At 34.6% G+C, this 26,216-nt stretch overlaps 4 protein-coding genes across 4 annotated transcripts; 1 reads left to right on the top strand and 3 right to left on the bottom strand.

Annotated features, from left to right (window-relative positions):
• The first annotated feature begins 778 nt into the window (after nucleotides 1-778).
• On the top strand, nucleotides 779-2,847 carry LOC129915396 (testis-specific serine/threonine-protein kinase 4). The gene is made up of 5 exons (XM_055994910.1): nucleotides 779-929; nucleotides 1,000-1,447; nucleotides 2,051-2,200; nucleotides 2,260-2,420; nucleotides 2,490-2,847. The coding sequence occupies exons 1-5, from the start codon at nucleotides 902-904 to the stop codon at nucleotides 2,783-2,785; spliced, it is 1,083 nt and encodes a 360-aa protein (XP_055850885.1). The 5' UTR covers nucleotides 779-901; the 3' UTR covers nucleotides 2,786-2,847.
• Nucleotides 2,848-6,499: 3,652 nt separating this feature from the next.
• Nucleotides 6,500-9,392, bottom strand: LOC129916167 (tectonic). Its single transcript, XM_055995977.1, has 3 exons — nucleotides 8,853-9,392; nucleotides 7,854-8,004; nucleotides 6,500-7,773 (listed from the first exon to the last, which is right to left on the bottom strand). The coding sequence occupies exons 1-3, from the start codon at nucleotides 9,390-9,392 to the stop codon at nucleotides 6,551-6,553; spliced, it is 1,914 nt and encodes a 637-aa protein (XP_055851952.1). The 3' UTR covers nucleotides 6,500-6,550.
• LOC129916168 (B9 domain-containing protein 2) lies at nucleotides 9,392-11,891 on the bottom strand. The gene is made up of 4 exons (XM_055995978.1): nucleotides 10,781-11,891; nucleotides 10,453-10,642; nucleotides 10,227-10,388; nucleotides 9,392-9,504 (listed from the first exon to the last, which is right to left on the bottom strand). Exons 1-4 carry the CDS (start codon nucleotides 10,866-10,868, stop codon nucleotides 9,411-9,413), a joined length of 534 nt encoding a protein of 177 aa, XP_055851953.1. The 5' UTR covers nucleotides 10,869-11,891; the 3' UTR covers nucleotides 9,392-9,410.
• A 5,338-nt stretch (nucleotides 11,892-17,229) lies between these two features.
• Nucleotides 17,230-23,299, bottom strand: LOC129915479 (three-prime repair exonuclease 1). Its single transcript, XM_055995030.1, has 3 exons — nucleotides 22,905-23,299; nucleotides 18,170-18,336; nucleotides 17,230-18,105 (listed from the first exon to the last, which is right to left on the bottom strand). Exons 1-3 carry the CDS (start codon nucleotides 23,125-23,127, stop codon nucleotides 17,440-17,442), a joined length of 1,056 nt encoding a protein of 351 aa, XP_055851005.1. The 5' UTR covers nucleotides 23,128-23,299; the 3' UTR covers nucleotides 17,230-17,439.
• Between the last annotated feature and the right edge of the window lie 2,917 nt (nucleotides 23,300-26,216).

Raw genomic sequence — 26,216 nt, 5'->3', positions numbered from 1 at the left:
AAAAGTAGTTCAAAGCAGCTTTAAGTACTAAAAAGTAGATAAATATTTCCAAAGGAACGCAGCTAATAATGTACATGATAAACTAAAACTTGTTAGTAAGTCTTAGAGATTTAAATGCAGCTCAGATGCTCGAGCCCCCTCCAAATTCTGTAACGGCTGTTTGTGTTTGTTTGAATAAGAGCCTTAGGTGACGTTGAGGGTTGGGGTAGATTTTTTAAGGATGACTTAACTCCTTGTCCTAGCTGTTTCTGTAAAATGTTTGGGACACAAGAACTTTGCAAAAACAATAGGTAGTTACTTTCAATGTAAAAGGAAGAGACAGTAGAACGAAACTATCGAGAACAGTAAAATGCTACTATACCACTTTCGGTACCGCAGAACAGCGCTTCACTCTCGATCAAATATGAATAAAAAAGAGAGAACAATTTTACGTAGGTACATTTACCCGTCCCGTTCAAATTGTTTTCTGGATACCCCACTGCTTTTGGAGAGTTTTCGAGTTATCCAATCAGTTCAATATACCTATATCCCAATATTCAAGGTCATATGAATCTGGACGTTTTTTGGGGTGCTGATTCAGTTTGCATCTAAAAAAAATTGCAGATATTTATTCCTTAATCTTTTTTAATAGTCCTAACTACCTCATAACAAGTCTCTCTTTCAATTTGGAAAGAAGGTTTTTAACTAAATTATTTCACATTTGTGTATCTACGCCATTCTAGAATAATTCGGCTTTATTTTTGTTTTAAATAACTTAACAAATATTTTTTTTTTTCTAAAATAAGGGTTAAGGAAAAATGAGATTTAAAAATAAATAATAAGTCACACTGAGAAAGAACCTATATTAATTTTGTTTTTATCACATTTCGGCCACATTTCTTCAAAATTTCAGCTTAATTTAATGGCAACAGCTGATGCAAGTTCTTCTGGTAAAATTATACACTATTCTTCATATAAAAATAATTTATCACACAATAAATAATCAATGGAAATCTTAAGGTTATAATCCTTGGAATGATGACTTGGAAATCGACAATGAAGCCACAGAAAATCAACGACTTCGACGTTCCACGTCAACCATAGCCTTACAGACAGAAACAACACTGCGTCGTAATAATGAATCAATAGTATTTCTTCAGCCAAGTGAAGACGGCATTCTGCATGCACCAATGGAAGAAGAATCTGAAAAACCTATGAGAAACAGGAAATCCATCCTGGAAGAACATGGTCTTTTAATTGGTAAAATAATTGGTTGTGGAAGTTATGCCAAAGTTAAAGTTGCTTACTCTGAAGAATTGCAAAAAGAAGTTGCTGTTAAAATTATTTCAAAATTAAAAGCTCCGCCAGAATATACCAAGAAATTCTTGCCTAGAGAAATTGATGCAGTGAAAGGCTTACATCATGAAAATCTAATACAATTTTATCAAAGTATTGAAACGAGTCATAGGTATAACATTTTTCATTGACGAAAAAATAGATAAGTTCGTTAATGTCTGACTACCCATTTTCTGCAGTTACAAAAGCGGAGAAATGTGTTAAAATCCATATTTTTTTTAAATACACAGTATCAATCGATTCTTTTAAAAAAAAAATATTTTACGTTTTTATAATTGTAGAAATAAAGTGGTAAGACAATAATATCTTCATCCTTAAAGCAATATTCAAAATTAAATATTCTGAGTGGGAATGAGTTATTTTGCTATATATGTAATTCTAAATAAAATAATAGAGAAACTGAAGATAACTTATATCTCAGAATTTCAGAAAAATTAAAAAAAAACAGCTACAAAATATTGTTGAACTGACTTTTTTTCAAAATTGCATGCAATTAAGTACTAAATTAGGTTTGTAAATTCAATGCTCTCATTCGTTGTAAGCCAACCGGATGCAAAAATGTTTTGTCGTTTTCGAGAAACTAAAAAAAATAGAACCCCTTTCTTCCAAGAAAATAAACTTCTACTTAACGCCGAATGTAGTCACTGAAATATACTTAATTAGAATACAATTTTTTGTACTAACCTCACTGATTTTAACTAAAATTTATTTTTAGAGTTTACTTAGTAATGCAGATAGCTGAAAATGGAACAATGCTTGATTATATCCGACAAAAAAAGTATCTTGATGAGACGAATGCCCGAAAGCTTTTTCGACAGTTGATTAGTGTAATTTCATATTGCCATTCCAAGGGAGTTGTCCATCGGTATTAGAATCCCATAAATTGTGTGTTACTTTATATCTTCATAAATAAAACCATTGCAGAGATATTAAATGTGAAAATCTATTGCTTGATACAGAATTCAATTTGAAAATAATTGATTTTGGATTCGCCCGAAAGGATACTCTGGCCAGTGATAACTCGGTGATTCTTTCAAAAACATTCTGTGGTAGTTATGCTTATGCAAGTCCGGAAATCTTAAAAGGTACATAAATTAATCTTTAATGTTATTTGCATAATTATTTAATATCTCTTATTTTTATATTTCAAACAGGAGTTGCTTATAATCCATTTTTATCAGATATCTGGGCAACAGGAGTCGTTTGCTATGCAATGGTGTTTGGTCGGCTGCCATATGATGGATCAAACGTACATGTCTTGCTTAAGCGAGTAAATTCCCATCTTGTGTTTCCTAAGACACCTAAGGCAAGTAACGAATGCAAGCAATTAATATTTCATATACTGGCACCTCTAAATATAAGATATCGAATACCCCAAATACAAGAGGATCCTTGGTTTAATGGTGAAAATTCAAACAATGCAGTTGATACATCTTCTAAGACTAAATAGATACATCCTCAAAAGCTCATACATCTGAAATAAAAATCAACTTGCTCAGTATTAAAAGGAAACGGTTCTTTTTTTAAATTTAAATGATTTTATTGGGACATGCGACAATTATTTTAAACAAATCTGAGTTTCTCTAAAACACGGAACGACATTTAATGTTAATAATATGGCCTATATTACAATATATCTTTTTTACGTTTTGGGAACATGTGTATTGTACGCCATCATGATTTGGAGTTTGGGGAGCCAAGAGGGTGACGCATTAAATTAAAGAAATCATGTTTTCTGTACATTAATATACCTATTAAGACAGTAAAAATATTATGCCTAACCAAAAAACATTAGGGTTAACTATCATTTAGGCTAGGCGCACACATGGCGATTATTCAGTCGCAAATTAGATGACAAGAATTTCATTGACTGTAGACACAATTTTCAAATTTTTAATCGCGAGAAGCATGTGTGTTCACAGTCATTGAAATCCTTGTGATCCATTTTTGCGACTGAATAATCGCGCGACTAAAATCGAATGTGTGCGCCTAGCCTTATTCAGACAATTTTTGTCCAATAGAAAATTTATTCAACGTTTAAGAATAACTCATTCATTAGTGTTTGTTTTCCCGAATATATAACACATTTACCATTCAATTTTACTTAAATGGAAAATTTGATAATGTGCTGTGATAGAAATATTTTATTTTTCAACCCAGTGACCATGTTGGTTTATAATTTAAATATTTATGAAACAATATTATTTTGTCTGATCGATCAGATATGTACCTAAGTGTTGACATTTTTGAATAGAAATATAAAAAAATCATTAAGTATCTGAAAACATATGAATTTGAACCATATATAAAATGATATGCAAGTTAGAAACCAAATAGAAGATTTTTTCTCTTAAAAAAAGCTTTAGCAAAAACCTTTTTGTGATTGCATATTATTTCCCTTACTATAAATTAGAAAGAAAGAGTTGAAAAACTGTTGTAACGATAAATAGATCAGTGAGCGGATTTGTTAGTGGAGTAATGTGGGTTTTATTTAAGCATATTTTTCGGACTAGAGCAGCATTCAATGCGAAACGAAAACTGTGAAATTAGGAAACGATAGCGTAAATTCGTCAAGATTAAGCGAATTAGGTATCATTTTGCTCGTATACGATTCTTTCGTTTCAGCATCTTTAACCCTCTGGGTGAAAAAAAGTCTGTTTCTAATGGTGACAACATATTTTTTTGGAATTGTGAATACAATATTCGAATTCCTCGGAAAATTGTACATAAGTTTCAAGTACATATTCTCTATAATATATGAGACATAAAAAAGTTCTAGCGACATGAAAAAGTAGAAGCCAAATTCGCACCCGTGCGTGGTGTGCCATCACGTCACAAAAAAAGGTGTGTCTACAGAGGGTTAATACTAAGTAAACACGAACATTTTGGAATTAATTATTTTTTATCTGTGATAAACCAATTTTACAAAAGTACAATTTTCTCAAAACTCCTCTTCCAACTTAAAAAAAAAATAAATTAATTATAAAATAGAGAAATAATCGAAAAATACAATAAGAAATAAGCTTGAAATATAATTTAAGTATACTTGTAGAAGTTATAAAATTCGAAAAGTAATAAAGTTTTTGAGAGTTTTTGGGATAATCGTTGAAAAGAAAGGGTTTTTTTTTATTTTAGATTCAGTAAAATAAAACCAAAATAATCGATAGAAACTATTTTACTAATAGTTGAGTCATTTTCTTCTCATTTTCCCAAATAAGACAAGTGAATCTTTTCTATTGACCCTTCAAAAAAAGGGCTCATTGCAATAAATTGTATAAAGGAGACTGGGCACTTTTGTATGGGACGTGGCCCATCGGTGTAACACATTGTGACATACATCAAATGAAAGGTTTCGATGAGTGTATTGTTTTTTAGCATGGGCACAAGTCTGTATATCGTGCAGGGAAAGTGCAGTGATGCATTTTATGTCTAAAAATATGTGTAATAAAAATCAGAAAAGTATACATTTTGACTAGATGCTCGATTAAATTGTTTCAAAAGCATTACATAACTGTGCTGGAAGTTCAATTGGGCTTTTCCATCACCAGTTTTCACCCATGACTTAATGCATTTTTCGGTTTTTTTTAACACTTTTGTATGGGACGTGGCTCATTGGTGTAACACATTGAGACACACATTAGATGAAAGATCTCAATGAGCGTGTTATTTTTTTGTATGAACGAAAGACTCTATTTCGTGCAGGGAAAGTGCAGTGGTGCATTTTATGCTCAAAAATATATGTAACACATTGAGACTTACATCAAATAAAAGGTACTGATGAGCGCATTATTCCTTTGAATGGACAAAAACTCTTTCTCGTGGAAGGTGGAGTGTTGCATTTTATGTTCAAAAATGTATATTAGAGCTTAATTTACATGTTTGTGGTTTTAGAACAAAAAAAGGTATGGTTTGGAATTTAAATTCACTCCAACATTTTATTAGAAATATAACTTAAAGTTTGATTTGCATTTTTGAAAAATTAGTCCCAACCATCAACAAGGTAGTTTCGCACACGACTTCAAAGTACAGAAAATCATATACTAACTCAAACATTTTTTGGTATTGCATTTCATAAATCCATAAAAACCGATAAATGCATTTTTTTGGAAAATTAGAGCAATTGATGGATTAGTCCAACAAAACAAAGTTATTATAATGTTTTTGAATCAAGTCAATCGAGCATCTAGTCAAAATGTATGCTTTTCTGAGTTTTATTACATACATTTTTAAACATAAAATGCATCACTGAACTTTCCCTGCACGAGCACAGACTTTTGGCCATATAAAAAAATAACAAACTAATCGAGACCTTTCATTTGAAGTATGTATCAATGTGTTACACAAATGAGCCACGTCCCATTAAAAAGAGTTTTAAAAAACGAAAAATGCATTAAGTCATGGGTGAAAACTGGTGATGGAATAGCCCAATTGATCTCCCAACACAGTTATGTAATTTTTTTGAACCAAGTTAATCGAGCGTCTAGTCAAAATGTATACTTTTCTGAATTTTATTACACACATTTTTAGACATAAAATGCATCACTGCACTTTCCCTGCACGAGATACAGACTTGTGCCCATACAAAAAATTAGTACACTCATCGAGACCTTTCATTTGATGTATGTCTCAATGTATTACACCAATGGGCCAAAATGCCCACTCTCCTTTATAGTTTTGAAAAAAAAAAACGTCCCTGGAACTTGCTATAACGATTCTCAATTTTAAACTATAAAGTGGTTTTTTAGCCAAATATTTTTAGGGAAGTCAGATTATTATTTGGAACTGCTACTTTATAGTTTGAAATATGAATCGCCACAGCAATTTTCGGGGATGGTTTCTAACAAATTTTCATATTTGTTATCTATGATTGATGATCTTTCAAGTTATATAAAGGTTCTCCATTTATTCTTGGGTATTCTCCTTTGAAATTAAGAATAAATAAAAATTATATCTCTTATCTGAAATTGTAGGTATCCTTTTAAATACACAATCTAATCTATTAAAAACATACCAATGGAAACCAAAGTGACTATCTCATAATTACTTGTATCTTGAGCACTACTGACCGTACAATTTCATGCTTTTATCACAAAGGACAGTCGTTATTTTTTTTTTAATTATTTTGAAACAATTAAAAAATAAACTTTTTTTTTTCTAATCTATATTTTAAATTGAATTTGTAAATTCAGATCATTTTTTATTGGTTTTTTTTATTTTAACACATTTTTTTATAATTTTCAAAATAAATTAAAACTAAAAGACTTATAAGCCATTTTATACAGAGAACTGACAATTTAACTGCTTTGTTAGTTTCTTGAAGATCGTGGAATATAGTTGAAAATGTTATCGGAATAGAAACTGCCTCGTCTAGCTGAAATTGCAAATCATGTCTTTTTCCCATTTCAATTGATGCTGCTTTCACAAGATTTTGATGACGAACACCATGAACTTCGTCTTTAACAATCAAAAATTCATATTTCACACCCAAAATCATATTTTGGCAAATAAATGAATCTTCTTTGCTCAAAAACACTCCCATTACCGGCAAATGTTCATAATTCCTTACTTCGACCTTTGTCCAGTAATCAGTCTTGTTGATAGGATAACCCAGGGTAGAAATAAAAAAGTCATCTTGAAGGCGTTGAATGTTTTCGACTTGAAAGTGTTTGAAGGAACGATTTTGCAACTCTTCACACACTTTGGTAAAATTGGTATCGCTCGTTAGTTCAGTTGAATTATCAAGTCCTACCGAGCACTGCACTAAAATGCTTTCGCCAAAATTCACTGCCAATGAGCTTTCTTTGCATTGGTTTTGACTACGTCTAGGCACATGAATATGTATTTCTTGAGTTTTATTAGCATGGAAGTAGCTTAGGATACGATTTGAATCCACATTTTCTGCTGATTCGTTCAAAAGCACTTTCTGACCGATTATAAGTGGACTTCCAGAAGTGTAACCCAATGGGCCACTAACATTCAAAGTATTTTCTTGTGTTTCATTAATTTGTACAAACTTAACTTCATATTGCAACCAAACTTCGTTGGTCCTTTCTTCAGACTGAATAAAAAACACTTCACAGCTGATTAAATTTGTTATATTGTGGATAAGTCTTGTTTCAATCAAATTGCTGTATTCTGTTTCATCCAAATTATCGAAAAAAGAGTTATTGACTGCTACTGGAATACAATCATATTCCTGGTTGCAACGAAAAAGTGTTATTGGAACGAATTCTGTAAGTGTTTCTTTGATGATACCGTCCAAAGGAATTTCAATATTTGGTTTTTGAAGTAGAAAAGATGTACAAAGTTTTTGAAATAACGTGGTCTCAAAATGTTTTGCTTTCTCCAATGTAAGATGACAAAAAGTTTTCTTTGATTTCAAATGGCGGATAGATTCGTAGATTTTGCAATTATGACCATTAAAAGAAAATGGAAGTTCTAAAAAAAACACAAATAAAATTAATTTTATACAGACTACATACATGCACATATTTGTTTATTTATTCTTATTTGTTTACCGAATTCAATAATTTCATTTTGTTCGAAATTGTAAATTAAAATGGGCTCTCCAATTTTATAAAAGCTTCGATCTTTTGCTAACTCAAAATCTTCTAACAAAAGTTGCGGCCATTCGCGAAAACTTGATCTGTCAAAAATGTAGTTCTGGTGCTGAAATCAAAAACATTTATGGTATTAGTATTTGCATGTACATAAATGTTTCAATTTTTATTTTTCAAAACTTCAAAAACAGTCCAAAACTACTGAAAGGATTTCTTTCATAAACAGTTTAGTTAACAGTCTGGAATGATTCGAGATTTTTGTAGAATCACTATCAAATCTATCTATATACTATAAATATACATAGAAGAGCTAATTTCTCTCAAAAACATCTTGAACGAATATATGTTACTTGTAGTTTGAGTTGCATTTTTGAAAAATTAGTCACAACCTTCGTATATTTAAATTATTTTAAAACCAACAAGGTAGTTTCGCACACGACTTCAAAGTACCTACAGAAGATCATATGCTTACTCAAACATTTTTTGTTATTGCATTTCAATCTATAAAAAACGATAAATGCATTTTTTTTTAAATGAAAGCAGTTGATGGATTAGTCCAACAGAACACCGTTATTATTATGTTTTTGAATCTAGTCAATAGAGCATCTATACAAATGAGCCACGTCCCATACAAAAGTGTTCTAAAAAACGAAAAATGCATTGCGTCATGGGTGAAAACTTGTGATGGAATAGCCCAATTGAACTTCCAACACAGTTTTGTAATGTTTTTGAAACAATTTTATCCAACGTCTAGTCAAAATGTATACTTTTCTGAATTTTATTACATACATTTTTGAAAATAAAATGCACCAATGCACTTTCCCTGCACGAGATACAGACTTGTGCCCATACAAAAAAATAATACACTCATCGAGACCTTTCATTTAATGTATGTCTCAATGTGTTACACCGATGGGCCAAAATGCCCACTCTCCTTTGCAAATACAAAAAACTCACCTTATTCTTGGAAGTATCAATGTTTGTGCGAAATACACAAAGCCAGCCTTCATTTATCCTGCAGGGTGGCAATCCTTGCTCATAATTAAAATCCTCCAATTCATTCTTTTCTCTATGACAATCAAATGAATTCAGTTCCTCGGGAATACAATCAATATCACAACAACAATTTATATCACAAAAATATGCCCTCAAATCACAAGAACAGTAATATCCCGATCGAACGATATCTTTATTTCTCATCGAACTTGTTTGGGAATCATTTTTTGATGGTGGTATTGTTGTTGTGGATGTTGTTGCAGAAGTTGACGAAACTGGAATCGGTGTCGAAGATGGAGTTGATTTCGTTGTTTGGACATTCTTAACCGTAGTTGTTGTTGTAGTAGCAGCTGTTGTAGTTTCTAATGTCGTAGTTTCAATTGTTTCAGTTGTAACGTTTTCAACTGTGTTTACTGGTTTTGAAATTCCAATCTTCACTGATTCAATGATTGTTGTGGACAACAATAAGGCAACCAAAATTTGTAATATTGCCTTAATCATATTGGTTTTAGTTCTTAATTAAGAAAATTCAACGCCGTATTTTGAAAAATTTCGAAATATTAAAGATACTTCAATTACAACACTTCCTGATGTTTTTGTTTTCAATTTGTATCTGAAAAGAATTAATATTTGGATTTTCTACTAAAACATGATAGCTTAAACACGGCAACAACATCTAAGACCGACTCCATGAAGGGGAAGGCTAATGACTTCGTACTTGAAACCGAAAAGCGAACTTCATTTCATTTTTGTGTCAATAAAACAGTTTCAGAAGGCTTCTGCATCTGCATTCTTCCGAACAACCAAAAATGACAAAATTGAAATGTTTAAATCGATTCCACTCAGGTGTGACATTGTATATCAGAGATGCTTGATTTTTGAATTTACTATCAGGACATTTTTATACCCAAAAAATCGTGTTCGCGAATTTTTCTTCTATAATGTCGTTTTCGATTGACCATTAGACACCCAGAACCGTTCGGAAGCATCTAGAAGCCTTCTGAAATCGTTTTATCGGCACGAAAATGAACTGACAGACAGAACGCTTTAAAGATTTCAAATCGTAATCCAGTGAAAAGCATTGATAGGTACATAAATACTCAAAAGTCATATCAAATTTTCCAGTTTAAACAGAAATAATTTTTTTTGATTATCCACCAATACAAAATAAAAATTTCAGAATTCATTGGAAACGAATTGGATTTCATAATGAGTGAATCCTTGATTGAGCAATTTAAAAAGTCATAAGTATCCAATCCCAAAGAGTTAATATCAATAAAATTACACTGTGCACATTTTAATAATAATTTGAAATAACATTCGTACAATAATTACCTTTCAACTCCCGAAAATATAAGATCCTCCTTACTAAGTGCAATCCCACCCGCTCCAAATTTTTCTCTTACACTATCCCAAATTGTTACGGGAGCAACTTTCCAAGTGTCTACTTCTATTCGATGGTATCCAGGGCACGTAGGAATATAAACAACTCCAAATCTGAAAGAGCATTTCAAAAGATAACTTCCATTGCAAAGGTACCTATAGCGTAATCAAATCATACCCAACAGGCCAGGTATTCTTAAGAAAATTCACTGCGTAAATTTCCACGTGCAATTTTGGCCAACCCTGCACACTGCCAGTGGCCAAATGTATATCCAATGGACAACAAAATTCCGAAGATTTCTCTAGCGGGTTCGAGCAAACAAAGCTCCGTCCTTCCGACCTGCCTTGTACAACTTTCCAAGCGGAACCTTTTCGAAAAAATAATTTTTAAAAGCCTTATTCACATATATCACTCTCTCTCTCTCTCTCTTTCACTCTTTCTGTCTCCGACTTTATTACTATCAGTGAACAAAAGGCTGTTTACCCGTCGTCGCATGCATACATACCAGTTTGAAGGCTCCACTTGCAGAAGAGATGAGACTCTTCAAAATCGGCTGCCTTCAATATCTGTCCGACGATATGCACCTCCGCCATCAATTTCCTCCTATAACGGCACAAAGTTGTGGCTTTATGCAATAAATTCTCCACATTCAAAAATTCGGAAAACTCTGAACTGAAAACTGATGACTAACTGTGAATGTGTGTTTGCAACTTGATTCACAACGCTTACTGACAGAATTCCAAATGAGGAACGGACTATAGCAGGAAATCGAATTTGTTTTGGTTTTGGTCATGGTTGGCGCCATGGCGACAGCACGAGGACAGGTGAGTGAATATTTTGTCAAAACAACAAATGAAGGGTGCATTTTCATCGTCGTCCTCATCGTTCTCTTAGTCCTCATGAACGACAACGACGAATGACAACGGACGGAACTTCGTTGTTCGTTGTTAGCGTTTTCATCCCTTTTCGATGTGACATTAGCATATGGGTGAATGCATATATCTATAGGTTTTATTCTACCTTTATCAATCCTCCCCCATCCCATGCCCGCCATCAACTTTTTCATTCAAATCCTCTAAAATCGTATCTTGAAACTCGAACTCTCGTTGTCTAAATATGAAACCGAATATCCTTTTGTTGCGTATGAAGCTGCCGTGTGGATGTTGCATGCAGCTATCAAGCTACCTATAGAATTCACGGGGAGAAAAACAGTACATTTCTGTGTAATACCTTCCTGAATTAAATCAAAATTTTTAGAAAAGGAAATTACAAACATGAATTCGGCAGGGATTACAGTTTTTTTGAAAAACATTTTTCTTCTATGTTACAAAAAGGGGATATGATTTTGTTTTTGATGTAAAATATCCTTCATGTTGATACTCTTTTCAGTATACTTTTACTTTGCATTTTAGCGCTGAATTCTTACTAAATAAGTTGAGAGGAAATTAAGTCCTATTGGGATTTAGAGAGATAACAACTCAGTAAAGTGTCGTATATCAATTTGATGGAGGGAGTGGTGGAGTTGAGCGGGAGGAGCATAAAAAAGTTTTAACGAGTGTGCTATCAGGGTGCCCAGGTTGATGGGAAATAACCATTTTTGCTGATTTTTTTTACGAAAGGGATAAAAGAGGGGGACGGGGATAAAAAAAAGGGGAAAAATAAACTAAAAAGGAATAAAATTAATAGACAGAGACACAATCTTTAAAAGTGAACACATGCAATGCAATTAATTAAAATAAAACAAAATTTCGAACCATAAACTATCGTATTCTACACTTAGTGGAATTTTGAATTCAACTGCTTAATTAAAGACTATCATTGTGCTTCCATTTTTTATTCACTCTTCAAAATACTTAATATTAATTTTAAAAGAATATTGTTTTTTGGGTACCTATTTAAAAAAAAGACTATATACTTCGTGGTTGAAACAAACTGCCTTAAGCTTTATAAATACTTTATGATGTACAAAAATACCTTCAATGTCGAAAATACAACACTACTGGAAAAAATTAAGGGATCAAAAAAAAAATTCCAAATTTTTGGGCAAATTTCAACAGGCCGTAACTTCGAAAGAAATGGTCGTACAAGAAATCGATATAGAAGGAAATTGTAGCTCCAAGTGTCTAGTTTTTGGATTAGAACTTTAAAAATTTTTAACCTCTGCGGTTTTTGAGTAATCGTAGAAAAACCAGCAAAAAAAAAATTTTCAAAATTTTTTTAGTTTTTTTTTGGTCTACGGGCGTGGAAAAATTTTTTTAGCTTAACCACTATAAGGATCGGATACTTTGTTCATTTAGCTTTAATTTGGTTTTTTGAACACCTCGATACGTCCACTTCTCGCCGAGATATCGGTCTTCAAATGGAAAAGGATCCTTTTGTGTTTGATTATCGATATCTCAGCAACCAATGATCGCACAGAAAGTTAAAGGTGGGTTTCAAGAACTTGAATGAATTCTCCTTAACGGCTAGCCATTGCTTTTCCAAAAAAAAATGTTTTCTTATTTTCACATGAATTTGAAAATGCAACAAAAAAAGGGCTTTTGGTGGTTTTTTGGAAAATCGAGCGCTAGATCGAAAATATTGAGGAAACCACTAATGTTAAGTGTGCCTTTTACAGTTCAATATGTCCACAAAAACCCTACAAAAAATCAAATTAATCCAGCCAGCCGTTTTTTTGTTTCACTCGATCGAATTTTTGAAAAAATTAAAGGATCACGTTTTTTGCTCTGAAAAGCTCAATTTTCTTTTCTCATTTTGTAATGAGAAAAAAAATTGTTTTTCCTAGCTTTTTCCACATTTTTGCTCCAGAAAAAGCTTAAATTTAAAACAAAACAAAATTCCAAAAAAAAAAAAAAAATTTTTTTAAATAAAATGTTTTTTGAATTTTTTTCTCTTGAAAAGTTTAAGAGAAAAAAATTCAAAAAAAATTTTATTTTTTTAAATTTTTCTTTTTGAGCTGTTGTCCAAACTTTTACATACCTACTGTATGATCTGATTCGATCTGAAATTTGTTCAAAATGCTTGTTTAAAATTATTTTATCTATAAAATACTATTTTTTCGGCAACATCTAAACCACTTATTTATTTGTTTCAATTATTTTATTTGTTATCAGAGCTTTTTTTCTAGCTAAAAAAAAACTTTTAAATTAAATTTGCAAATACAAAAAATTCACCTTATTCTTGGAAGTATCAATGTTTGTGCGAAATACACAAAGCCAGCCTTCATTGATCCTGCACGGTGGCAATCCTTGCTCATAACTAAAATCCTCCAATTCATTCTTTTCTCTATGACAATCAAATGAATTCAGTTCCTCGGGAATACAATCAATATCACAACAACAATTTATATCACAAAAATATGCCCTCAAATCACAAGAACAGTAATACCCGATCGAACAATATCTTTATTTCTCATCGAACTTGTTTGGGAATCATTTTTTGATGGTGGTATTGTTGTTGTGGATGTTGTTGCAGAAGTTGACGAAACTGGAATCGGTGTCGAAGTTGGAGTTGATTTCGTTGTTTGGACATTCTTAATTGTAGTTGTGGTTGTAGTAGCAGCTGTTGTAGTTTCTAATGTCGTAGTTTCAATTGAAAAGTTTAAGAGAAAAAAATTCAAAAAACATTTTATTTTTTTAAATTTTTCTTTTTTTTTTTTGAATTTTGTTTTGTTTTAAATTTAAGCTTTTTCTGGAGCAAAAATGTGGAAAAAGCTAGGAAAAACAATTTTTTTTTCTCATTACAAAATGAGAAAAGAAAATTGAGCTTTTCAGAGCAAAAAACGTGATCCTTTAATTTTTTCAAAAATTCGATCGAGTGAAACAAAAAACGGCTGGCTGGATTAATTTGATTTTTTGTAGGGTTTTTGTGGACATATTGAACTGTAAAAGGCACACTTAACATTAGTGGTTTCCTCAATATTTTCGATCTAGCGCTCGATTTTCCAAAAAACCACCAAAAGCCCTTTTTTTGTTGCATTTTCAAATTCATGTGAAAATAAGAAAAATTTTTTTTTGGAAAAGCAATGGCTAGCCGTTAAGGAGAATTCATTCAAGTTCTTGAAACCCACCTTTAACTTTCTGTGCGATCATTGGTTGCTGAGATATCGATAATCAAACACAAAAGGATCCTTTTCCATTTGAAGACCGATATCTCGGCGAGAAGTGGACGTATCGAGGTGTTCAAAAAACCAAATTAAAGCTAAATGAACAAAGTATCCGATCCTTATAGTGGTTAAGCTACGCCCGTAGACCAAACAAAAAAACTAAAAAAATTTTGAAAATTTTTTTGTTGCTGGTTTTTCTACGATTACTCAAAAACCGCAGAGGTTAAAAATTTTTAAAGTTCTAATCCAAAAACTAGACACTTGGAGCTACAATTTCCTTCTATATCGATTTCTTGTACGACCATTTCTTTCGAAGTTACGGCCTGTTGAAATTTGCCCAAAAATTTGGAATTTTTTTTTTGATCCCTTAATTTTTTCCAGTAGTGTATCTATTTTTTATCAAACAAGAATTGATCTTTTACATTTTCCTTCTTCAGGGGAAAAAAGAGGAATTTTTTTTAGATAAGGGGAAGCCATAAGGAAGCGTACAAACTATTGGGGCAAGCGGGTGGTGCCCTGAAGCCCCCGACTGGAGACAATGCAGAAAAGTCAACTTATTATAAAAGTAACTAAGCAAAAATATAAGATATTTGACATAAATCACTTCGGACACAAGAGAGACAAATTGAATCGGATGCGCACAGAAAAGATCCAAAAAGTACAAGTTTGTGTGTTCCATGAAAGAAAACTTTGCCCCAAACTGTTCTACAAACTGTCAATTTGTGTTCCATGAAGTTTTCCAGCGCAGTTTAGTTCAAGTTTTTCTCCTCCTACTTTTGAGGTAGAGCAAGGAAGTGAAAACTGTCAGACACAGCTGTTTTATTTTATTCAAACAAAAATATAATAAAATGAATAAAAAAAATTGATTTTCTTTAAGGCGCCAACCCATAGATTCCGTTGCGTCCGTTCCGTCAATCGATCCGTTGAAGTTGACGAATGGGACAGAAAGGGGTGACCCATAGAATACGTCGCATGACGGATTGCTTTTTGGCATCTCAAGGCCCCAACCCATAGAATCCGTTGCGTCCGTTCCGTCGAAGTTTTCAACTGACAGCTCGAAAAAATACACACGTTCTTATGGGAAGCGACCCATAAGCGACGGATCGGACGGAGACGGACGGATTCGACGGAAGAAGTAGCCCAACTTTCTACTTTTTCATCCGTCGTATCCTTTGACATTGGTTGTCAACAATAGATCAGTTCGATTTTCTGTTTCTGAGTGCACACCGGGGAATTTCAGAACTAGGAACTGTTTTCTTTTGTGAACTTTAATTGTATATTTGTGAAGAAAATGTAATAAAAGTAATATTTAATGATATATCTAATAAATTATATCAATTAAATATTCAAATTCTGTTGTTGAGTTCAATTTTATTATGCCAAAGTCATACCTACAACTCATAATCTCATAATTTGTTATAAAAAATTGTTTTTAACTGAAGAGCAAGTACCTGCAGGAAATCTAGTCGTGCATTTTATTTTATTAAAAAAAAAAAGAACAACAATAATAGTTAAAAATTTCTTGCATCAGAACTTCCTTAGTGCACATTCAGCGATAAAATATCGAACACACCTTGGAATTTGAAGTGAGCTGTCAAAAAGCAATCCGTCATACGACGTATTCTATGGGTCACCCCTTTCTGTCCCATCCGTCAACTTCAACGGATCGATTGACGGAACGGACGCAACGGATTCTATGGGTTGGGCCCTGGACTTCTTCTTCCGTCGAATCCGTCGACCTCCGTCCGATCCGTCGCTTATGGGTTGCTTCCCATAAGAACTTGTGTATTTTATCGAGCTGTCAGTTGCAAACTTCGATGGAACGGACGCCCTTCACCCCCTCCCTCTTGTCCGCGAAAAAACACCCTTCCACCCAACTTTTTTTTATAGACTTTTTTATCCTTGGTTCTTATCTCAAAAGCAAACTTTTTGCCAAGTTTCTTTTTTTTTATATACACTATCAGTTCATAGCCGAAGAGCGCTTATAGCAAGCACCGTCTTGCGACCATTTGCCAACACAAAAAAGTGTTATCCGGCTCATCACTTAGTGCAATGTTAGTAGTTAGTAAGCAAATAACAACTACAAAAAAACGTATACTATGAAAAAAACATTGAATTCAATATTAAATGAAACAAACATTAAAGAAATACAAACAAAATAATTACTTGAGCACAAAAAAGACATAAAAATAAACACAAACATTTACGAGTGTGGTACACTGGTTTTTAAGACAGTTTTAAATCTATTTTTATTAAAGTTTAAATCAAAAAGGTTTGAATTTAAATTTAAAAGTTTGCACATGCGTGTTAAAGGTTCATGCAAGCCATAATTTGTTCGGTGTTGTGGAATATTCATTAAATCCAAGCATCGGAGGCTATAAGCACCCCCTCGATAGTTAAAACCAACAGAATTAAGTAAATTTGGTGCATCAATTACGCCTGTGATTAACTGGTGAATGTCATTGTTAACCCTCCTTTGAGCCAAAGTTTGAATCTGAAGGAGATTAATCCGATGTTCATAAGGAGGGAGATTATAAGGATCAGACCATGGAGCCCAACCCGACTAAAGTATCGGCCGATAGAAAGTTTGTAGTGAGCGAGGGCTCTTATGTTTAGGATCTCCATCTAGTTGGAAGATGATTTCCTCCATTGAATAACAGTAATTTTGTGCGAATGCAGGCAAATTGGAATGGAGATTTTGAACCAATAATGGATCAACATATTATGACCATAAAACTCAACCCCAAACCACAGTTCCGTCTTTCATCGTCAGCTTGACTTTCTGCTTTTGAATTCTTTTGAGGGATCAGTTTAACAAGTACTCCTTTTCAAAATAAATACAACACATACCAGTTGTAAATAGTTGTTTATTAAATCAAAATTTTAAATGTCAAAAGTGGCAAGTATAAAAATATTATTTATGTTCTCTACAATAATTTGCTAAAAATTTTCCAAAATAATGTCGAGTGTAGAAAGAAAATATAAAATATTTTATAAAACCATAACCTAAATTGTTACATTATCTAAATAAATTTTCAAAAATAAAAATCTTAACACTATCATCTAGCTCCAAGCTTTTTCACCTCGCTGAAAGGTTTCGCATTTTTCTCGGCATAATCAACAAACGATTTGCCATATCTAAGCATGATCTTTTTGAGTGTGATTACATCCGCTTCTGCATGATGCGCATTCACTGGAGATCTATCGAACAAGCGTTCATATATGCTTCCGAGTTTATAGTTTCCAACTTTGGTTGGTGTCGGATTGAAACTTAGAGATTTTCGGGACTTGGGCACAGCAGGGGTGCTAGATGATTCTTCATCATTAAGTCTCTTCCGTTTTCTTTCAAGGTTTACAACATTTGGAGGTCTACTGGGTGTTGTTTCATTAAATGTCTGCCAATCGGCTGGCGTTTCCAATTTCCCAGAAACTTCTGAAGATGCTATGAGGGTTTCTTCTTTTTCGTTTTCATAATTGTTTGTGCTAACTTCGAGTTTATTTACTTCGACGTCAGAAACTGATTCAGACAATTGATTTATTGGAGGTTCTATTCCAATATGTTCTGATTTTGTATCATTCTTCAGGAGAGTAGCAAAATGTTCAATGTTTAAGTTTGGATCGCTGGTAGGCAGTGGAGTGAATGAGTCATTATCATCTTCTTTTGCCAAATCCAAGTCTTTGATGGCCCCAAGGGAATCAATACACAATACGTTACTAGGAAGTTCCTGTGAAATAAAATTTTCAGACATATTTTCATGTTTTTTGAATTAAATATTTTTTTTTACTAACCAATCCTAATTTAGACAAAGCATGTTTGAGAATGGGGAAATCAAATTTATCGCCATTGTGAGCTACTAAGCAGACCGGCTGCTGCATGTGTTTCAAAAAACTGATAATCACATTAGCTGCATTGTCATCGAATGATGATTCATTTTCTAACATATAATTATCTAAACCTATTAAAAAAAATAGAGAATTTTCGAATTTTAGTAAGATTTAATTTTTATGGTGTTTGGTCATAACAACATGAGTCCATTTGTTTTTTAATTGAATTGAGGATATAAAATATAATATACAGGGTGTCCCAAAAGTAATGGATCAAACGAAATATGCTGATAGGCCAACTCAAGGGCTCTCAGAATTTGGTAACTTGTTAATCCCAAATCCTTACGGTTTTCGATTTAATGCAGTTTTTGTGAAATTTCGAAAAATGCCGACTTTGCATCAGTATTTTGCTTCCTTCGCTCATAATTGATTTTTGTTTTTTACAATTCTTCCACTAAAACATTGCCTAATAATAGGAAATAATTAATTAATCAAAATATTTTTTATTACATACGCCATTTTGCTGCAAATTAATTAACAGTTCCATGTTTTATAAAAACTCAATTTTTTACTTTTATTTCAGAGCAGCATCCCGAAAAAAATTTGCATGGTGTGATACTGGTTTATTATTTTAAAAACTTGCCGTGTTATTGCAGTTTTCAAAAATGTATAAAAATTTCCAAAGTTGAAATTAGAACGAAAGATATTACAATTTAAATGTAACAAAACCGGGGTTTTCAGAGAAAAATAACAAACAAAAGTCGAGACTTTTATTCAAAAAGAAATAAACAAACAACAGCCTAGAAAATGTGTTTATTTTTCTTTGTTATTTTTCTCTGAAAAACCCTGTTTTGTTGCATTTAAATTGTAATATCTTTCGTTCTAATTTCAAGATGAAAGATGAGCGAGATGATTTTGTGTGTATTTACTGAATATTTTAAAGCTTTAAGAAAAGCTCTTTTTTGGTCAATTTCAGTTTCATATATCACTTCTCTCCATATGAATACGACATCTGTATAATTTATTATTTGTGCTACAAGCATAAAGACAAATAAACAATTTTATACAATTTATTTGACAATTTAGCAAGTTTTTGTTGAAAAAAATCAAGAAATTTGATTGCATTGTTCTCGTTTTATTATGTTTTAAAGGAGTAACTAAAGCAAATTACAGAACCAATTTTGATAATTTCTGTTCTTAAACGTCGGTAATGAAAAATTCTTTAAAATCGATTGCCGGTGTTGCCGTTTTGTTTTTTAAACTAAAAATAATTTTTTTTAATTTCATAAATAAAATGATGTATAAAGATTATTTCAAGGGGCACGGTAGTGCCCAGCCAAGTTCTCTAGCAACTTTGGCACTACACCCTTATTTACAGGAAACAACTCAGGCCATTTTCGACCCCCCTCTAACTTCCACACCAAAGATGCTAGAAATTTCAAACTCACTACATTTGTTGAGCTCGTAAAAACCAAACTCCTCACAAAATTTCAGCCTCCTACGATGAGTAGTTTCTGAGATATAGGGCTTCAAAAATCGCAAAAACCGTAACTGACTCACTGACTCACTGACAGATCATCAAAATTATGGAGAACTTCCCGATATCGTAGAAACTTGAAATTTTACACGGTGATAGGACTTTGAGATTTTCAATTCAGGGGGCGTGGCATCCGCCCATTTCCGCTGAATTTTCATCATATATTATAGAGCACTTCTGATTATCGTAGAATCTTGAAATTTGGTAGAATAGTAGAGCTGGTAGTTAATACAAAGGAAAAAATTTAAAACTTGAGAATTTCAGCCAGGGGGCGTGGCAACCGCCCATTTCCGCTGAATTTTCATAAATTATTATAGAGCACTTCTGAATGTCGTAGAATCTTGAAATTTGGTAGAATAGTAGAGCTAATAGTTTATACAAAGGAATAAATTTAAAATTTGAGAATTTCAGCCAGGGGGCGTGGCAACCGCCCATTTCCGCTGAATTTTCATAAACTATTATAGAGCACTTCTGATTGTCGTAGAATCTTGAAATTTGGTAGAATGGTAGAGCTGGTAGTTTATACAAAGGAAAAAATTTAAAATTTGAGAATTTCAGCCAGGGGCCGTGGCAACCGCCCATTTCCGCTGAATTTTCATAAATTATTATAGAGCACTTCTGACTGTCGTAGAATCTTGAAATTTCTTAGAATGGTAGAGCTGGTAGTTTATACAAAGGAAAAAATTTAAAATTTGAGAATTTCAGCCAGGGGGCGTGGCAACCGCCCATTTCCGCTGAATTTTCATAAATTATTATAGAGCACTTCTGATTGTCGTAGAATCTTGAAATTTGGTAGAATGGTGGAGCTGGTAGTTTACACAAAGGAAACAATTTAAAGTTTGAGAATTTCAGGCAGGGGGAGTGGCAACCACCCATTTTCACTGAATTTTCATCAAATATAGAGATTTTATATTCTACAGCCATACCTTGCAAAAAGTAGTGAAATCACAACAAAAACATTACTGTTAAAAAAAGAGCCAAGTTCTCCTATGTTGAAATTATGCTGGCACAAAAAGTACTGAGATGTAAAAGTGTACCAAGTTCTAAAGTTTGGGTTCAAATTCGTATCAATAAAATTTTGATTGTTTACTTGGCAATTTTTGAAATAACTTTAAAAATCGATAATTAAGAAAAATTGTCAAGAGAACAATCAAAATTTTATTGATACGAATTTGAACCCAAACTTTAGAACTTGGTACACTTTTACATCTCAGTACTTTTTGTGCCAGCATAATTTCAACATAGGAGAACTTGGCTCTTTTTTTAACAGTAATGTTTTTGTTGTGATAGATTATTTACTGGAAAAATTATATGGGAGTAAAGGATAAGATTAAATCGTTTAGGCGGTAGAAGCAATTTTCTCACAAATCGGCTTCAAATGTAAAAAAAAATGTATTTCAACACAACGGCAACACATTCATTACTAAGAAATACATTTTTACAAAGCCAGTAGTTTATGCTGATAGTAAATTACGTTTGCGCAGAATAAATAGCAATATAAACAAAAAAAATGATTTTAAACCAGGCAAAATGCTTAGTTAGGTTAGGTTAACGTGGCTATCAGCAGGAGAGCTGATACACTTAGACCATGTTTGGTCCGTTGTGATACCACAATGAATCTTTGAGACAGTGTCCTGTTATGACACCTATTACGGATGTGATCAGCTTAGAGATATTAAACAATTAGAGCGCTTCAGATCCAGTATTGGCCAGATCTGTTTAGTCGCTATATGTACATGTGGTGATATTATTCCACCTAAGGTTTATTTTATTTGTAGCATCTTGTTTGAGCATTAGATTACACGTAGCGATGGGAATACCTATGTTGACCTTATTTGGTTCAGTGTTCCACTTTTGGCAAGTTCATCAATTTTCTGAAATATCTCTATGACCCGGCAACCAGCAAAGGTGAATGTTAAACTGCTGTGCCATCTCCATCAGAGATGATCGACAGTTAAAGGCAGTTATTGAATTGGTGGAGACAGAATTAAGAGATTTAATGGCTGCCTGGCTGTCGGATACGAATATCTTTGTTTGATACCACGTTTTCTTTCAGTCAAGACAGGACTTCTTTTATTGCCAAAAGTTCCGCCTGGAACAAGCTACAGTGATAAGGAAGACAAAAGGAGGGACTTAAATTTAGTCTATCTGAGTTGAGTATACAACTCCACCAACTCCATCTTCAGTTTTTGATCCGTCCGTGTAAAAATGGATCGAATCATCTTCCAGGAATCCCCTATCCTCTCAAACTTATCTAGAGGGGATGGTTACCTGAAAGTTTCTATCAAATTGCAGTTATAGCCTGTCGGATGGTGAAGTCTATTTTACTTGGGATTGATCCGAAAGAGTTCAGAATAATAGAGTGACCAATGTTATTATTGATCCATTGTGAAGAGGCTTTGAGACGAATAGCTGTACTTGCAGCCATTTGTTTGCCATATATGTCGATGGGTGTTAGATGGAAAGCGAAGTGCTCCTCCTATGCACAGGCAGACTGAACGTTGGACTTTGCTTAGTTAAACATAATTAGCATTCATTTCTATAGCAGTCCACCATACTGACACACCGTATGTTAGAATCGTTCTGATTACTGTTGTGTAGAGCCAATGAGTAATTCGAGGTTGAAGCCCCCATTTATTTCCCATGGCTTTTTTGCATGAGAAGAGTGCCACTGTGGCCTTTTTAACTATTTCTTAAATGTTAGGTTTCCAGCTTAACTTCTTATCTAAGATCAGACCTAGATATTTTGCCTCGTCAAAGAATTTAAGTGGTATACCTTTAGGGCAAAATGCTTAAAATTATTTAAAAAACTTCCGAAAAAAATTTTGTTCGAAGTCGTACCGACGAATCGAAAAACTAATGATTGCAATCGATTTCTAAGGTCCAAAATGGGGAGAAACAGTCAACAACGCAGAGGTCTAAGATTTTGACTTGCACACTCGCACAGTGTTATTTATACTCCTTGAATTTAATTTCTAGTCATAAGGGAATAAGACAAAGAATTTATTCTTGCAACTTGCATTAAGATTTGCTGTTTGTAAATAGTAATTTGCTATTGAAAAAGTCTGCATAATTTGTTCAAAAATCGTGTCTACTTTTTCATGGAATTACCCTTTTGACCAAACTACATAGATTTTCTTGTAGGAAACGTTTGTTCCTTACCAGTTATTTTTTCACTTTCTGGATGTATCATCATACGAGGATTGAATAACAGCGTCAATGTATGGTTTATTCTGGGATCCTTGCAATTTACAGAATTGGCAACGTCGTCAGCTTTGAATCCATGAATAGAAATTTCGGTTATGCTGCCTTTATTAAAACTATGATCGGGAAGTCCTGGCGTTTCTAGATCAAAGACAGCGAAGGAAGATATTTTTGAAGCCATTGCAGAATGCACTGTACTTGGTCTGAGATGAGTCAAGATTTAATAGAATGGTGAAATTATGATTATTAGAAAATGCGGTAAAAAGTTATAAAAAAGTTGAAAATGAAAATTTCCATTTTCAAAGTTTCTTGAAAAAGTTAAACACAGGACAAGAAGTAAACGTCAAGTATCCAATGACATGTAACGATTTTTATAGTGTCATATTTAAAGTTGGGCAGCATTCAGTGCCTTCCAAAAGGTTACGTTACGTTACGTAAGGTACTTCAAATTTCTTTAAGGGCTTGATTACACCGGAGAGGGTACATCAACGTTCAGATGTGAAATTTTTTAATACAAATATCGTTACCGCTACCGCATACCCTTCGGTGTGCCCCCAGCTTTAAAGGCTTGACCACACCGGAAAGTTATACGGTGAAGCCTGGTACGCTGCTCGCGCTAAATTTTAGCTGAGATAAAATTCCCATACAAGTTATCGATAACTTGTATGGGATCCATTTTATCTCGGCTAAAAATTTTCGATAATTTGTATGGGAGCTAAAATTTAGCGCGAGCAGCGTACCAGGCTTGAGGGTAATTGTATGAAAAAAATTCCAAACTAGAACATCAACGTTAAAGTGCAGATTTTTGTTCATGCAATTACCCGTACCGCTTCCGCTTACCTTTCCGGTGTGGTCAAGCCTTAAGGCTTGGCCACACCGGAGGGTACGCGGTAGAGGTACAGGTAACGGTACGGGTATTTGTATGGAAAAAATTCCAAACTGACACATCAACGTTCGGGTGTGGAATTTTTTTAATACAAATATCGTTGCCGCTACCCGTACCGCAACCGCGTACCCTCCGGTGTGGCCAAGCCTTTAAGGCTTGGCCACACCGGAGGGTACGCGGTAGAGGTACAGGTAACGGTACGGGTATTTGTATGGAAAAAATTCCAAACTGACACATCAACGTTCGGGTGTGGAATTTTTTTAATACAAATATCGTTGCCGCTACCCGTACCGCTACCGCGTACCCTCCGGTGTGGCCAAGCCTTTAAAGGCTTGGCCACACCGGAGGGTACATGCGGTAGTGGTACGGGTAATTGTATGAAAAAAATTCAAAACTGACACATCAACGTTCAGATGTGGAAATTTTTTCATACAATTACCCGTACCGCTACCGCATGTACCCTCCGGTGTGGCCAAGCCTTAAGGCTTCGCCACACCTAAAGGCTTGGCCACACCGGAGGGTACGCGGTAGCGGTACGGGTAGCGGCAACGATATTTGTATTAAAAAAATTCCACACCCGAACGTTGATGTGTCAGTTTGGAAGCCTTAAGGCTTGGCCACACCGGAGGGTACGCGGTAGAGGTACAGGTAACGGTACGGGTATTTGTATGGAAAAAATTCCAAACTGACACATCAACGTTCGGGTGTGGAATTTTTTTAATACAAATATCGTTTCCGCTACCCGTACCGCTACCGCGTACCCTCCGGTGTGGCCAAGCCTTTAAGGCTTGGCCACACCGGAGGGTACGCGGTAGAGGTACAGGTAACGGTACGGGTATTTGTATGGAAAAAATTCCAAACTGACACATCAACGTTCGGGTGTGGAATTTTTTTAATACAAATATCGTTGCCGCTACCCGTACCGCTACCGCGTACCCTCCGGTGTGGCCAAGCCTTTAAGGCTTGGCCACACCGGAGGGTACGCGGTAGAGGTACAGGTAACGGTACGGGTATTTGTATGGAAAAAATTCCAAACTGACACATCAACGTTCGGGTGTGGAATTTTTTTAATACAAATATCGTTGCCGCTACCCGTACCGCTACCGCGTACCCTCCGGTGTGGCCAAGCCTTTAAAGACTTGGCCACACCGGAGCCTTTAAGGCTTGGCCACACCGGAGGGTACGCGGTAGAGGTACAGGTAACGGTACGGGTATTTGTATGGAAAAAATTCCAAACTGACACATCAACGTTCAGGTGTGGAATTTTTTTAGTACAAACATCGTTACCGCTATACCGCATACCCTCCGGTGTGGCCAAGCCTTTAAAGGCTTGGCCACACCAGAGGGTATGCGGTAGCGGTACGGGTAGCGGTCACGGTACTTGTATGAACAAAATTCCAAACTGACACATCAACGTTCAGATGTGGAATTGTTTTCATACAATTACCCGTACCGCTCCCGCATGTACACCGGAGGGTACGCGGTAGAGGTACAGGTAACGGTACGGGTATTTGTATGGAAAAAATTCCAAACTGACACATCAACGTTCGGGTGTGGAATTTTTTTAATACAAATATCGTTGCCGCTACCCTTACCACTACCGCGTACCCTCCGGTGTGGCCAAGCCTTTAAAGGCTTGGCCACACCGAAGGGTACGCGGTAGCGGTACGGGTAGCGGCAACGATATTTGTATTAAAAAAATTCCACACCCGAACGTTGATGTGTCAGTTTGGAATTTTTTCCATACAAGTACCCGTACCGTTACCCGTACCTCTACCGCGTACCCTCCGGTGTGGCCAAGCCTTAAAGGCTTGGCCAAATCGGAGGGTACATGCGGGAGCGGTACGGGTAATTGTATGAAAACAATTCCACATCTGAACGTTGATGTGTCAGTTTGGAATTTTGTTCATACAAGTACCGTGACCGCTACCCGTACGCGGTAGCGGTACGGGTAGCGGCAACGATATTTGTATTAAAAAAATTCCACACCCGAACGTTGATGTGTCAGTTTGGAATTTTTTCCATACAAATACCCGTACCTTTACCTGTACCTCTAAGGGTACTTGTATGAAAAAAATTCCAAACTGACATATCAACGTTCAGATGTGGAATTTTTTTCATACAAATATCGTTACCGCTACCCGTACCTCTACCGTGTACCCTCCGGTGTGGCCAAGCCTTTAAAGGCTTGGCCACACTGGAGGGTATGCGGTAGCGGTACGGGTAGCGGTGAGGGTACTTGTATGAAAAAAATTCTAAACTGACACATCAACGTTCAGGTGTGGAATTTTTTTAGTACAAATATCGTTACCGCTATACCGCATACCCTCCGGTGTGGCCAAGCCTTAAGGCTTGGCCACACCGGAGGGTACGCGGTAGCGGTA

Source organism: Episyrphus balteatus, chromosome 3 (assembly GCF_945859705.1).
Source record: "Episyrphus balteatus chromosome 3, idEpiBalt1.1, whole genome shotgun sequence".
In the NCBI taxonomy this organism is placed as follows: domain Eukaryota; kingdom Metazoa; phylum Arthropoda; class Insecta; order Diptera; family Syrphidae; genus Episyrphus; species Episyrphus balteatus.
The sequence above is the reverse complement of the archived record's forward strand: the minus strand, read 5'-3'. Positions and strand labels throughout refer to the sequence as shown.